The following is a 13,782-nucleotide window of genomic DNA, read 5'->3' on the forward strand; positions in this document are numbered from 1 at the left end:
GCACAAAGAACGATGAGACTCTATTGTATCAGCAGCAAAAAAAAGTTTATTGATATCATTTTCCGTTCTTTAGTTATCAGCCGGAGAAGATAGGTCAAAAACAGCAAAAACAGGCGTTTCCATCTAGAAAGCTGAGATATTGAGCCTTTTGTGAAATTAAGCATTTCAAGCAAATCACTGACTCTGAAACTAATATTTTCTGACCTGAAACATCTGAACAGTAATTTCCTTCAATATAACAGCACCCCCACCCCCCTCAACTCCAAACTCCTCCTCCGTGGGTGTGTCTCTGGTGGCTTTGCTCGCTCTGCTGCTTGTCAGGCGAGTCTCTGCTGCTTGCGGATCCACGTTCGGATGGCCGCCGCTCGTCGGGGGAGTCTGGATCGGGCTCGCTCGTTTCTGGGGTTTCGGTTGTGAGCTGGGATGAAGCTGCGTCCGTTTCTGGGCTCTCTGCTGCGCGTTTCAAAGTGTGCTGCACCCAGAGTCTATTTTCGGAGCCCCCCACCGTTGTGCGCCGGCTCCCAGCGCGACAGCGAAAAGCCAAACCATTCAATGGTTTCATCACGGCTTTTTCTGCTGTTTTTACTCAACTTTCTCTAATCTGGAGAGCACTGTCGCCACCTAATGGGTCGGTAAAATAGGTTATACACATTCAACATGCCCCAAAATTTTACAGGAGATGTATTAGGCATTGATCCACGTCCCACCGTCAAAAAACGCAATTGACGAACATACTCGTCCTTGGCACTCTACGTACGCTACTAAACGAATTGACGAACATACTCGTCCTTGGCACTCAATGAGTTAAAGTCGAGCTGAACCCAAAAATGTTTTTATTTTATTTTTTTATTTTAGTTCAAATACCTAGGTATTCAGTGCAAAAATCTAATTTCTTTAGTTTTTCACACTTTTCACATCAAAAGTTAATTTTTCAAGATTTCATTCATAACAGTAATCTACAGTTTGCTGACGTCACCTAGTACTATCACATTTCTACACCATTTCAACCAATCAGATCACGACATGGCAGCTGTCAATCAAATCTTCATTTCAGGATAATTTTCTCTTCCAAATGAAGGGGGAAATGGCGCCTAGTGCCTGTCATCTGGCAGAATTTCTAGCCCATAAACTAACTACTAACTTGACCAATTATGCAAACTAAATCAAACGGTAATGTCTAAGAATGCAAAGAAATGTAACTGGCTCATTAAAACTCGCATTCCAGGAATATTATTTACCGCAATAGCGACAATGGCGCGCGCCTCAGAGAGCCTGGTTGTCAGGGGGTCGCACCTCGGAGATTCCAGGCCAACGGGCTGCACTCTCCGCTCGGCAACATGAAGGCAGCTGGCTGCCTGCGGCTCGCTGAGCTCCACTCAGCCACTAACCTCGTGTCAGCAGGCTCTTCCCGAGGAGAGCGCCACAACACGCTGAATCCCACTCGATTTGGAGGCGGAACACGCCAGGATTGGCCAAAGCCCAATCCAGTCCTCAGAATTGTCAAATAAAATAATCGACATGCTACTCTGACCCGCCTCTCAACCTGTCATCTCAGACAAGTTATCATTTCAGTCTGAAACGGACTCCGACACACGCGACGAACGGGTTCAGTTCGACTTTAAAGTCCTTGAAAAGTCCTCGAATTTGATGTTTAAGAAGGTGCGGGAACCCTGATCCTAAAACTCTGATCTCCTGTCGTTTTTTAGTTTGCCATATTATTTGTGATAGTTTTGTGTGCACCCCTCACTCCACAAAGATGTTGTGTAGAGTTTCCTTTGACACTGCACATAGAACTCACTGTGTTTCTGCCTTGACCCTTGACCCTTGACCTTCACACCCCCTCTACCCCTTTATCTCTCCTGTTGCCCTTTTCTTTCTTTCCTCACTTTCCCGGTGGCTCTGTGTCCGCTCCCTGCCTCCCCGCCTCCCCTCTCCTCTCCTCTCCTGCTTCTCCTCCTCCTCCTCCTCACCAAACAGGCCTGCCACTGCAGACACCGCCTCCACAGATGGGCCACAGAGCCAGCGTGACCCAGTCAAAGCCCCTGACAGCACCCAGAATAAGGACTTACAAATAGACGGCCTGACCAAGGATGTGCCCAATGCGCTCGCTACAGACTCGACCACACCAGGCCAAGACGAGTATGAACACCTCCATTCCCCCACTCCTCAAATTGTTTGTTCTGCCCTGTTACCATTCCAATAGTCCACTAGCATACCATGTATAAAGGAAAAATCCACCCTACAATTAGGGGGGGGGGATAATCATCAAGTTCAAAATTTCAACACACCCATTTGGGACTTGATTAACCCTATCAATACAAGAACTTTGACACCAAAAGTAACTCTGTATCTTGAAAATAACCCCCCACCCCTTGAAAATGAAAAAAAGAACCCAAAAAGTGGCATTTTCTGCACATTCCGCCTGGTATGCATAAGCTATTCTTACTGTTTGACTATGTACTGTTGAATGAATGCTTTCAAACCCATTTGAGAATTAATAAACACTATTAATAGAAGAACTGCTACACCTCAAAGTAACTCTGTATCTTGAAAATAATCCCCCATCCCTCTTTAAAATTAAAAAAGAACACAAAAAGAGCGTTTTTTGGGCTGTTCCGCCCTCTGTATGCATTCACCATTCTTACAGTCTGCTAATACTAAAAGACTAAACTCATTTGGAAAACTTGATTTTATTTTTATTCCAAATACAAAACAGTTAAATCATTTTTATTCAGTCACATTGACATGGAAATAACTTGAACTTGTCAGTCTTAAGTAGCACCTCACATTTTTCTTAGCCTTTCAAGACTTTCTTGGAATTTTGCATATTCCAGTGTGGTTCGGTCACTCCTTTTGCCTAGGTACGCCATGAGAGCATCTCCAAACTCCTGTGCCGTTTTCATCCTCCTCTTCCCACTGGGCAGTGTCACCTGGATTCTGAAGATAGGATCGACTTTAGGCAGAAGCGTGGTACTTTCTCTGGCAAACTGAACCTCAAGCTTCATCCTCTGCAGCTTTGCGTTACTGTTCAGACTTTCATCCACAAGGAACTTCTCAACTTCCCCACTGTCAGTGAAGGGGCCACCTCTAGATTTCAGTGTGTCCAGCATGTCTAGTCTCTTCCTCTCCTGTCTTTGAGCCATCTCCTGTTTCTGGTCTGCCCCACTCTCGAATTTCACCTTCATAAGTTTACTCCAGTTGAGTTCAACCTCTCTTTTTGCTTGGGCTGCTGCCTTGAAACCTCTGAAGGACGGAATCTGTCCATCCCTAAGCTCCTGGCTCTTCTGTAAAATGATTGACCTACTGACTGCGTTCAGTGTGCCTAGCTTCTTCAGTCTGTAGTCCACCTTGCCACATTGTCTCTCCATCCCAATGTTGTGCACAGGGGTGTCATCAATGTTACTAGCCTGTTCACTGACAGGGTAGTCCATTGGGAAGGTCTCCTCATCAATCCCATAGTCCCTCCTCTGCCTGGCCAGGACAGTCTGCAGGTGGGGCTGCATGAGATCTATCAGCTTTTTCACTTCATCCAAGTGTTCGGCAGCCACGTCTGACACTGAGTTCAGGACCTCCTCCATGTAGGTCTTCTTTACACTACGGAAAAGCTTGTCAGACACTACAGGATACTCAGGTGTTGTGAACGTAGTGTAGTTGTCGCTGATTGGCTCGCCCAAGCCTGTATGCAGTCCCCTGTAGAACTCCCTGAGCTGAGTATGGTAGCATCTTTCTCTATGGTTCTGGCATAGAAGGGCTCCACCAAGTGCACACCCAGGCAGGAAAACACCACGAGGACCACCTTGGGGTAGGGAACTAGCTCCATCACTTCTCTGACGAGGCAGGCCAGGCGGTTGTTTATGTGAGGGTTCTGGCTCAGGAACTCTGTCAGATGGCCAAAGTGGTGTATTAGGACTGCTGCTGCCCTGGAGAGACACCCAAACCTGCTGTCTTTGTAGGAAAACAGCACACTGGATACCTGCCTTTGCTCAAGGAAGAGGAGGAATTCCCTGTAGCGGTTCCAGGGTTTGTGGGCATACTCAGGAGCCACCAACTTGAGGCACATGTCCAGTGCCTGTCCAGCCACACTAGCATTCTTGCTGTCTACATCCAGATCCACCATGCAACTCTGACTGTAGCACTTGCTCCATCTTCATATCAGCCTCCACCAACCGCATCACTTTATTCATGGCACTGCTGAAGCCCAGTGGGTTTGTGGGTGCCACAAAAGATCTGCCCTGCTGGTGTTTCCAAGTTGTACATCTCTGCCAACAGCTTTGAAAACCCTTTGTTGTGCTCTGTGCTGTCAGTCATATGTGCATCTACAAGCTTATACACATCCTCCACACTGACTCCTCTGACCGACGCCAGTATTTCGAACCCCATATCCACTTGCATTGCTATCTCCTCAGTGGTCTCTCGATGGATTGGTAGGATAGGCAGAGGAAATGGGCTGTCTTGACCCACATGCAGCCCTTGTACCATGAACTGGCCTACACCTTTCTTTGTGGTGCTGTCCGATGCATGTGTGATCATTTTACCCTTCTCCTTCTCCTCCTCAAGCTTTTCCACAACCAGACACAGACTTTGGGCATTATGTAAATATACTTAGTTACATTAGAACTTTGCAACATCTGACAGGTGAACCAAAGTGTTCTCTTAAGATTTTATTTTATTTTTAATGATAAAAGGGGGAAAAAAACATGTACGATTTAGTTTTTTGGGTGGGGTGGGGGGTTTATTTCATGATGGGTACCAACTCCCAATACAAAATATCTCCCAAATGACCCAATGCACCATCCCTGAAGTGGGCGTAATCATTTTCAATTTTTTTTATTTTTAGGCCATTTATCCCCCCCCCCTACTACAATGCTTAAAAAAAAAAAGCTATTGGCAATGTATCTTGCATTTCCGGACGTATTTTTCGTGTTTGGTGATATATTTGTCTAATTCTAAAAAACTAATAGATGATGTGACTATTTCCAGCACGGCTCTAATGGAGTTTTATAACAGAAAAAGTATCTATAAAACATCAACTCCACCAGTCCCTCAGAATAAAAGAGCAGGGCCAAGTTAGGTTAAGATTTCCTTTAGAGTCAGAGAGTTAAAGTGTCCATAAAATAGAATCGGCCGAACAAAACACCCTTAAATCTTCTCTATTAGGTTCAACATTTTAAGGAAAACATAAGCACAAGATTTAAGGGTGTTTTTGTGCAGCAGATTCTATTTTATGGACACCTTAACTATCTGAGTCTAAGGGAAATCTTAACCTAAGGTGCTTTGTGCTTGTGCAACTGGGCCTAGGGCTTTTGCAGAGAGATCCATTGTAGAAGAGGCAGTTCTGTGAGTAAGGGATACAGCTACCATCACAGGCACTCCCAAATATTCACCAAAAGGTTCGAGTCCGATCTGGGAAACATTAGGTACTGTAGTCACTCACTCAAGTAGAAGTAGACAAGGCAGGTTCAGGGAAAGTGGGTCGTCCAACACAGAAAATCACAACACATGATCACAAAATGCAAAACTCATTGCATTGAACATTCAAATATCTAACCGTAGTTATAGCGTTAGAGTAGCCTGCAGGGCCGGCCCTAGTCATATTGGTGCCCCAGGCGAGATTTGATTTGGCTAGATTTTAAAGTTACGAGCCAATTCATTTCCACTAGCCAAAATGTTTTTCTTGAAATAAACCAGAATATGAGTGCCACTGGGTTAATATAAGCATACGTATCAGTACAAATCAGTTATAGCATAATGAATCTATAAATTACAGTATTTCACTGATCAATTGTGTGATTTCAAATTGTGTGAAAATAAAGAGATTTTTATTTATATGTAAATTGATAGCAGGGGAGCACTTCAAGTGTGTCACTGGTATCTGGGCCTGACTTGTATGTCACTTTATTTTTTTATAAATAATTATGAGGGGGTGCCCTTTTTTCACACTTATGCACCTGGCCCCTAAACTGTCTGTGCACATCTCTGGATCGCAGGCAGGCTCGTTACTTGCACGTTTGAACGCCCACCATCTGCTCTGCTATTTCACTCGCGTCTTTCTCTTCTCCCTCCCTCCCTCTCTCTCTCTCTCTCCCTCTGTCAATAGTCACAGCTCACAGCTGTATCTGTAAGTTCTTCACAATAAAAATTGTCTGGGTGTTTTGTCAATGAAAGTCCACCTTATATGAATCAGCAGTCATCAGGAAATGTTTAAACAAGGCTCCAGACGACAAAGTGATCAGCATTAAACGCTAGTCTAGCAGATGTCAAACAGAAACTAAACTAAAAAAGAGGAAAACTAAAGCAGCCTAGCCTATACAGCCTTTTAAAAATGTAATTTCCTGGTTCACTTTTGACGGGGAGAAGAGAGAGGGAGAAGAAGGCAGGTGAAGTGATTGTGAAACTCAGACACTCACCACCCACAACGTAGGCTACTCTACTCACCTGCTGCAGCTGTACTGACGCTGCGCCTGGATGCTGTCTGTGACAAACGGCTTGTCCAACATCATATGTCGTGTTCTGCACCATCGCATAATTGCTAATAATAGACATCGGTTCGCGCAAACAGATGCGGGATTCCCGCAATCCTGCGGCCAATTTCAGGCACTGATTGTGCAGAAAAGGAGGGGGCGCCTACCAGCGATTTGTTTGTTTGTTTGTTGTTGTTTTGTGAGGGGCTACAGCGCCCTAGCCGAACTGGCGCCCCAGGCAGGATACTGTTTCGCCTGTAGGGTGAGCCGGCCCTGAGCCTATCCCACAGGCGGAATGTTCCTTTGAGGATGCGTTGTATTGGGCATGCTAAATGGTATGTTAGTATGAACATTGGGATGTAACCAGTGCCTGTCTTCATTCAACCACCATCTCCTCCACCCTCCACTCGTTTGTCTATTCACATGGGCTCAGTTCTCTTTTGACTCTCTACCACCTCCTTCTGTCTCACTAATGTCACTGCTTTGATCAGTTGGATTATTACGGGTGACACATTTTGAATGGCACAAATCTTGTCACTCAAGTTATGTTTTCCCTCAACAACCTCTACACCACCAAGCACAGCATCACCCCCCATCCCTGTCATTTTGCTCCAGAATTATGCCAATTTCAAATAAGCGGTCAAAAGAACCCGCATGTCCCTTTGGACCGTTACCTATACTATGTGAATATCATATTACTATTTAATCAATGTTTTGACAAGAAATAAGTGAATTGCCATCTCAGTATTCCTGCAGACATTCTCCAAAGCTGTAGCTTTGTCCCAGATGTTCATAGCCTACTGATAGGAAGGAAAGTTGTGTTCAGTGGTGGTATGACGGGTTACTGTTTTGAGTTTTGCTGTCAGTTGTTCTCTTGCAGATGTCTGACACCCCTATGAGCAAGCTATCTGGCCAAAGATATATTATAGAAGCTTACTGACAATCACTCCATCTCATACTTGACTTTTCACTCGGAGGAGCAGAAGATGAAGAAGACGTCAGTGATGAATTATGGGTAGTTGAGGCCATGTTGGGAGTGGGCTTTGTAGTGGCTATTTGTCCTTTGTTAAACAAGAAAAAATAAAGAAAAAACTAAACATGTTCAAAATCAAAGCCACTGAGGCACCAGGAATTAATCATATCTTACGCAGGGAAAATAAGTCAATTGTCCAGGCAGGCATAGCGTTTCTGTTGATTTATTCACCATTTTCCAAGCAAACAGACAAACAAAAGTTTGCCGCCTCTCTTGCCCTGGTAAAAAACCATAAACCCCTCCCGGTGCCTTGACTGAGTCTACCTGTATGCCCATATAAGTAAGTTCACCTGAGTGCGCCCCAGCTGCCAGCACCTTCAAAATAAAAGCTTAATAAGTGCTCAAATTAACCAAATAATTATACTAATACTAATCAACTCAATTTAGCAATATTATTCTACAAAAAATTAATGTTTATTATTAAATACCACCAAAACAACCAATAGCTCCAACAGGCGGCTCTTGTTCAGTAGCACCTTGATGAAACCAGACTTGTCATTTGAGAGATTTGTCATCATAACTGTGACGGGATTGAAGCGCAGCTCTCCTGCTGATCTATGCCGTGATTTTTCTTCAGCACCCCGTACAGAAATCTTTTGTCAGGCAACTTGTGGGTTTATTGGTTTTCTGAGCAGCGCTCTTCTCCCAGGACCCCCGTTCTCTAGGGATATGAGATATATCCCTGTAGTGTAAAAACCATTCCCACAAGGATAGATCCCTATTGGTGCAATGTTACATATCATTTGAGCTTAGCAGTGTAAAAAAAAAGGCTGCATCCATACAGAACTATGAGGCCATTTACAGCTGACGTTAACATGCGTTTTCTGTGATCAGATTGCAATCAGATTGTATTTTATCACTTGAAATGCCAGGTGTAAACGCATTGAAGAAGGATTGCAATCTGATCGGCCAAACCACCTCCGGAGGTGGTCAGGGATGCATTGTGTACACATTGAACACAAGTGTAAATGCAATGTGTCCTCTCAATCTGGATACAGCAACTTTATGCGGATTGAGAGGACAACCATTTCTGCAATCTGATTGCAATCAGATTGCAGAAAATGCATGTTAACGCCAGGTGTAAATGGAATCAGGCTGAAGTGATAAAATACAATCTGATTGCAATCTGATCACAGAAAACGCATGTTAGCGCCAGGTGTAAATGGCCTCTATGTGACCTTCAACAGCTGTTGAAAATACAAGAGCAGCTGATTTGGAGTGAGTGGAAAAATCAAGGGCAAATACTGGGGTTAGTGATAGTGGATGAAGTTGAAGATGGAGTATGAGAATTGTCTCGTGGCTAGTCAACCAAACCAGTGCACCCAGTGGGGGACAGATGGAGACACGGAGGGACAGAGGAGGACACAGGGGGGGCAACACATGGGGACAGGGAACAGAGGAGGACACATTACATTATGTCATTTGGCAGACGCTTTTATCCAAAGCGACTTACAATAACACATTTTTGTCAACAATAGAGAAATCAATTATGCAATATAATCTATGACAGCTGCAACTTTTGAAGGAATAGAGTGGTAAAGTTTTTTTTTGAGAGAGAGAAAGATGTTAGTTCAAGAAGGGCCCAGGTGGAGCCTGTAAAGGTGTGTTTTTAGTCTTTGCTGAAAGATCGGCAGTGATTCGGCCGTCCTGACCGAAGGGGGGAGCTCATTCCACCATTGAGGTGCCAGGGACGAGAAGAGTCGCGATTGGGATGAGCGACTTTTGAGCCCCTGTAGCGGAGGAGGGGCGAGGCGAGATGTTTGAGGGGCAGGGATTGGGGGGCATGTAGGTTTTCTTTGAAGACTGTGTATAGTGGATTAATTAGGGCTGCAATAGATTATGGATGTATCATCTATCAATCTGCATCAAAAACATTACTTAAGAAATTAGATACAATGCAATATCAGGCTTTGAGACTCTGTTGTGGTGCCATTAAAACAACCCCAGTTGCAGCTATACAGGTGGAAATGAATGAAAAACCATTGGAAATCAGGAGAAAACAGTTAGCAATAGTATATTGGGCAAACCTTAAGGGCCATAAGGGGAATCATCCTACACAAAAAGTATTGCAGCCATGTCAAGAGAAGGAGAAAAGACAGTTCAACAGCTTTGGATGGACAATTGGAAAGGTAGTCAATGAGTTAGGGATAGGGGATATAGTAGTAAGCCCCACTGTGCCATACTCAGGTGTTCCACCATGGTTATTTGAGGAGGTTGTGGTTGACTTGAGATTACTGGAACTAAGTAGGAAGAAAGATGGGGAAAAGATAGGTAGGTACCAAGTTAACAGTTATATAGATGGGAAGTATGCAGACTATCTTAAAATATACACAGATGCATCAAAGACAACAAGTAGTAGAGTGGGGGTGGCATTTATAAGTCCAGAATTAAATGTAATGGTGAATAAAAGAGTAACTGACAAATTGTCAGTATATACAGGGGAATTGTTGGCTATTCTTTTAGCACTTAATTGGGTAGAAGAAAATAAACCGGGTAATGTTTTAGTAGGGTCAGACTCCACTAGTGCATTAGTAAGTATCAAGAATGTACAGTCGGAGGGAAGATTGGATATTGTACTGGAAATATCTCAGGCAATTTACAGAGTCAGCAAAGCAGGAACAATTGTGAAATTTATTTGGGTCCCAGCACACATAGGAGTGGAGGGTAATGAATTATCAGATAAGTATGCGAAAGATGCAACTAGGCAGAAGTAAATATGGTAGTAAGTTATAGTAAGGCAGAAGTTAAAAGTATAGTCAAAGGAGAAATGAAAAAGAAATGGCAGGATGAGTGGAATAAAGAAACTAAAGGTAGGCATTATTACAATATCCAAAAGACAGTAGGAAGAATGAGAAGCATGAGCAGAAATAAAAAAGATGAAGATATATCAAGGATGAGATTTGGGCACACTGGGCTTAACAGTACACTTAAGATTATGGGAAAGCATGAGACTGGTAGGTGTGAATATTGCGATAGGCAGGAAACCGTAGAACATGTAATGATTGATTGTCCATACTACCAACAGGAAAGACAGATCCTCAACAACAGATTGGAGAGCAATCGTATCAAGCTGGATTTAAAAGAGATATTGCAGTTGAATTCAGGGAATGTGGGATATAGGGATATATTTTTATTTCTAGAAGAAACTGGACTAAGTAGAAGAATATAGTCAGGATAGTGTAGTGTTTTAGAAAGCCATTCTGATCCACACTCCATTTCAGAAGGTGGCGGTAATGCACCATAAGTTGTTTGCCAACCGCCATAAAACACTAGAAGAAGAAGAAGAAGAAGAAGAGGGGCGAGGCGTCCTGCACTGGTGGAGCGGAGGGAATGATGAGAGATTTGGAGCCTGACCATAGATTGTAGGTACAGAGGAGCTGTCTGGTGTACTGTCCTGTAGGCCAGAACCAGTGTCTTGAATTTGATGCGTGTCGAGATGGGAAGCCAGTGAAGGTCCCGGAAGAGGGGAGTGACATGAGAGAATTTGGGTTGGTTGAAAACCAGACGGGGTGCAGCGTTCTGAATGAACTGAAGCGGTCAGATGTCAGAGGCAGGTAGGCCGGCCAGAAGCACGTTGCAGTAGTCCAGGCGGGAGATGATAAGTGACTGGACCAGGAGTTGCGTCACTTCCCTCGTGAGAAAGGGATGGATTTTGCGGATGTTGTACATGGAGAACCTACAGGAGCGTGCTGTCGCAGCAATGTAGGCCCAGCAAGACAGCTGGTTGTCAAGGATCACCCCAAGGTTCTTAGCTGTTTGGGAGGGAAGCACAGTGGTATCGTCAGTGGAGATGGAGAGGTCTGTGAGAGGGCAGTCTTTCCTTGGGAGGAAGAGAGTAGCTCTGTCTTACCAAGATTGACCTTGAGGTGGTGGGCAGACATCCACTTCACCGGGAGAGAGGGGAGAGAAGGAAGTAAACCCGGGCGGGGACAGGGGGCAAAGAAGCAGGATTGGAGTCGGGAATGATTAATTAACAACTATATTAACTAAAGTGTAATGAACTATCAATTTACCATGTATTAATGATGGTTATTATAAAGTGATACCATGCTACTGGGGGTACACATGCTAAAAATAGAAAATGTTCTACTACAGCGAGATATGACTTTAACCCATTGATACCTGATGCAGCATTTGCGTGTATTTTCCTCATTTGTGTGCGTATCCCTTTAAGACCGCGAACCGCGTTAACGCGGTTCGCGGCCTTAAAGGGATACACACACAAATGCTGCATCATATCAATCAATGGGTATGGGTATATCAATGGGTTAAAGTCTCTGCATTGTGTGCAGCCTGCTCAGTGCAGATGGCATGGTGTAATCCTCTGTGTGTGTTGTAGGTTCTCCTGAGTCTTTCATTCCTTCCTGTATTGTGCTCTACTGTACGGCCCTTTATCATTGCCCATCAGCATCCATTGTTCCCTGAAAGTAGCTGTGACATCCGTGTGCTCTTATGTGATGTCTGGCCAGGATAGCCAGCTTGATCCTGTTATGTGTGAAATGTATTCCATTCCAGGAGGAAAGACAACTTCCCTCACAGCATCATCCGTGTTTTCCCCCCCTTTTCTCCTTTCTCTGAAAGATTAGACAAAAGGAAGCTCAGAAAAGACAGCTTTGCTGTGAGAGCAAAACGAGTGATTTGCTGTTAACGGAATCTCCTGTTTCTTCTTGTTCTTCTTCTCTCTCTCTCTCTCTCTCTCTCTTGTCCCTCTAGTGGTAAGACTGTGAAGGATGATAAAAATGAGACAGAGGTGAAGAATGCCACCAGCGAGGTGAAGACGGTTTCCAACGAAGCGCCCCAGACAAACGGCAATGAAAGTAAAGCGTAATCTCCTGGCCTACAACAGCGGCGGGAGGAAGGGGCAGGGTGATCGGGGGGGTGAGGGGGTGGGATGGGATGGGATGGGCGGGTCGGATCGGGTCGGGTTCACAGTCACAGAAACCTCAAGGCAATGTCACATCCATCCGATGAGAAAAACAGCAAAAAGCAACAGGATAGCTCGAAAAAGATGGGTCTCTTTCTTTAGTGTCTTCTTAACAAAACAGAGTGTTTTGAGACGCGAGAAAATGTGAAGACGTCATGCACATGCCTTAGCTCCTTTTACGTTTATGGGCTTTAACATTCTCCACACAAAGAACGCATGCACAAATGTGAGTAAGCTGTCTGCTGACATCAACAAAAAATCCCAGTAGTCTAAGGTCATCATTCGCCGATCCACAAGATGCATTCCTGTCATGCGGTGGCGATGATGTGGTCTCATAAAGATGCCGGTAGCCACAGATCACTTCAGCCAGCTGTTCTTCAACACCTCGTCATTCGTTTACAGAATAAATGACTTCTTCATTGGTAGTCCCTCCTTTAGCAGATTTCCATTTAGCGTCCCTACCTGACACACGTGATATTGCAGCAGACGTTTGCGTCACATTACATCTTTTTGCCCTGCACATTTTTGCTAAACAAGAACATGAGACACATCCTGTGCGTTGCTCTTTGCATTGTTGCATGTGTTCCTTGTGTGGAGTATGTTAGTCTCCTTTCTTTCAGTAAATTCAGTAAATTCTTTTAAATCACTTCTTAAAACCCACTTTTACAGGAACCCCTTCTCTTAAACATTTACAGCACTTGTCGTTGTTTTTATTTATTTGATTTGTTTTATTTTAATGATCCTATTTTATACTGTTTTATTTTGGTGTTTTATACTATTTTATACATTATTTTTTACCTGTGAGTATGTATTATCTTTTACCATGTTTTGTGAAAGCGCTATACAAATAAAGATTACTTACTTACTTACTTTCTATGATTATGTTGTTCCTCCTTTGTCACTTCTCTGTTTATTCACACTTCTCTGTTTATTCACACTTATCTGTTTATTCACACGGGGGAAAACACAAAATTCACACCTCTAGTTCACCCTCCTTATTCTCCTTTCATTATGTATGTAATATGGAATTGGTTGTTAAATCTGTTGTTCAACATGGAACAGAAACAATATCATTTGCGTCTACATAACCATGGTTGGACTGTAGCTTTACCTCCTTCATGCAAGTGTGTTGCCAATGCTGTTGCTTAGTTTCTTGTCTGCTCATTATGCAGGAAGATTCATCAGCATAGGTTGAGGCGATGTCTCGTCATAGACGCTGGGTTAGCTGGCTCAGCCTGGCTGGGGGCGTGGCCAGGGTGGGGTAAATCCCCTGTTCTATCCATTCAGCAAAGTTAGAATTTAATTGATAGCCCAGCCCAGGCAGAGATGATCGGAGATTTAACCACTGCAGTAAACGCACATCT

General features: G+C 43.9%; 1 protein-coding gene across 1 annotated transcript in view; it reads left to right on the forward strand.

The window, feature by feature from the left end:
* The window catches only part of LOC310799053 (ferroxidase HEPHL1-like), a gene marked incomplete at both ends in the record, with an annotated part of 95,672 nt that extends 83,350 nt beyond the window's left edge, over positions 1-12,322 (forward strand). Inside the window, 2 exons of the mRNA XM_083661621.1 lie at positions 1,978-2,139; positions 12,208-12,322. Coding sequence (XP_083517747.1) covers positions 1,978-2,139; positions 12,208-12,322 — 277 coding nt within the window. The remainder of the gene's footprint in view (positions 1-1,977; positions 2,140-12,207) is intronic.
* Positions 12,323-13,782: the final 1,460 nt, after the last annotated feature.

Source organism: Poromitra crassiceps (assembly GCF_964638095.1).
Source record: "Poromitra crassiceps genome assembly, chromosome: 27".
NCBI classification, from domain to species: domain Eukaryota; kingdom Metazoa; phylum Chordata; class Actinopteri; order Beryciformes; family Melamphaidae; genus Poromitra; species Poromitra crassiceps.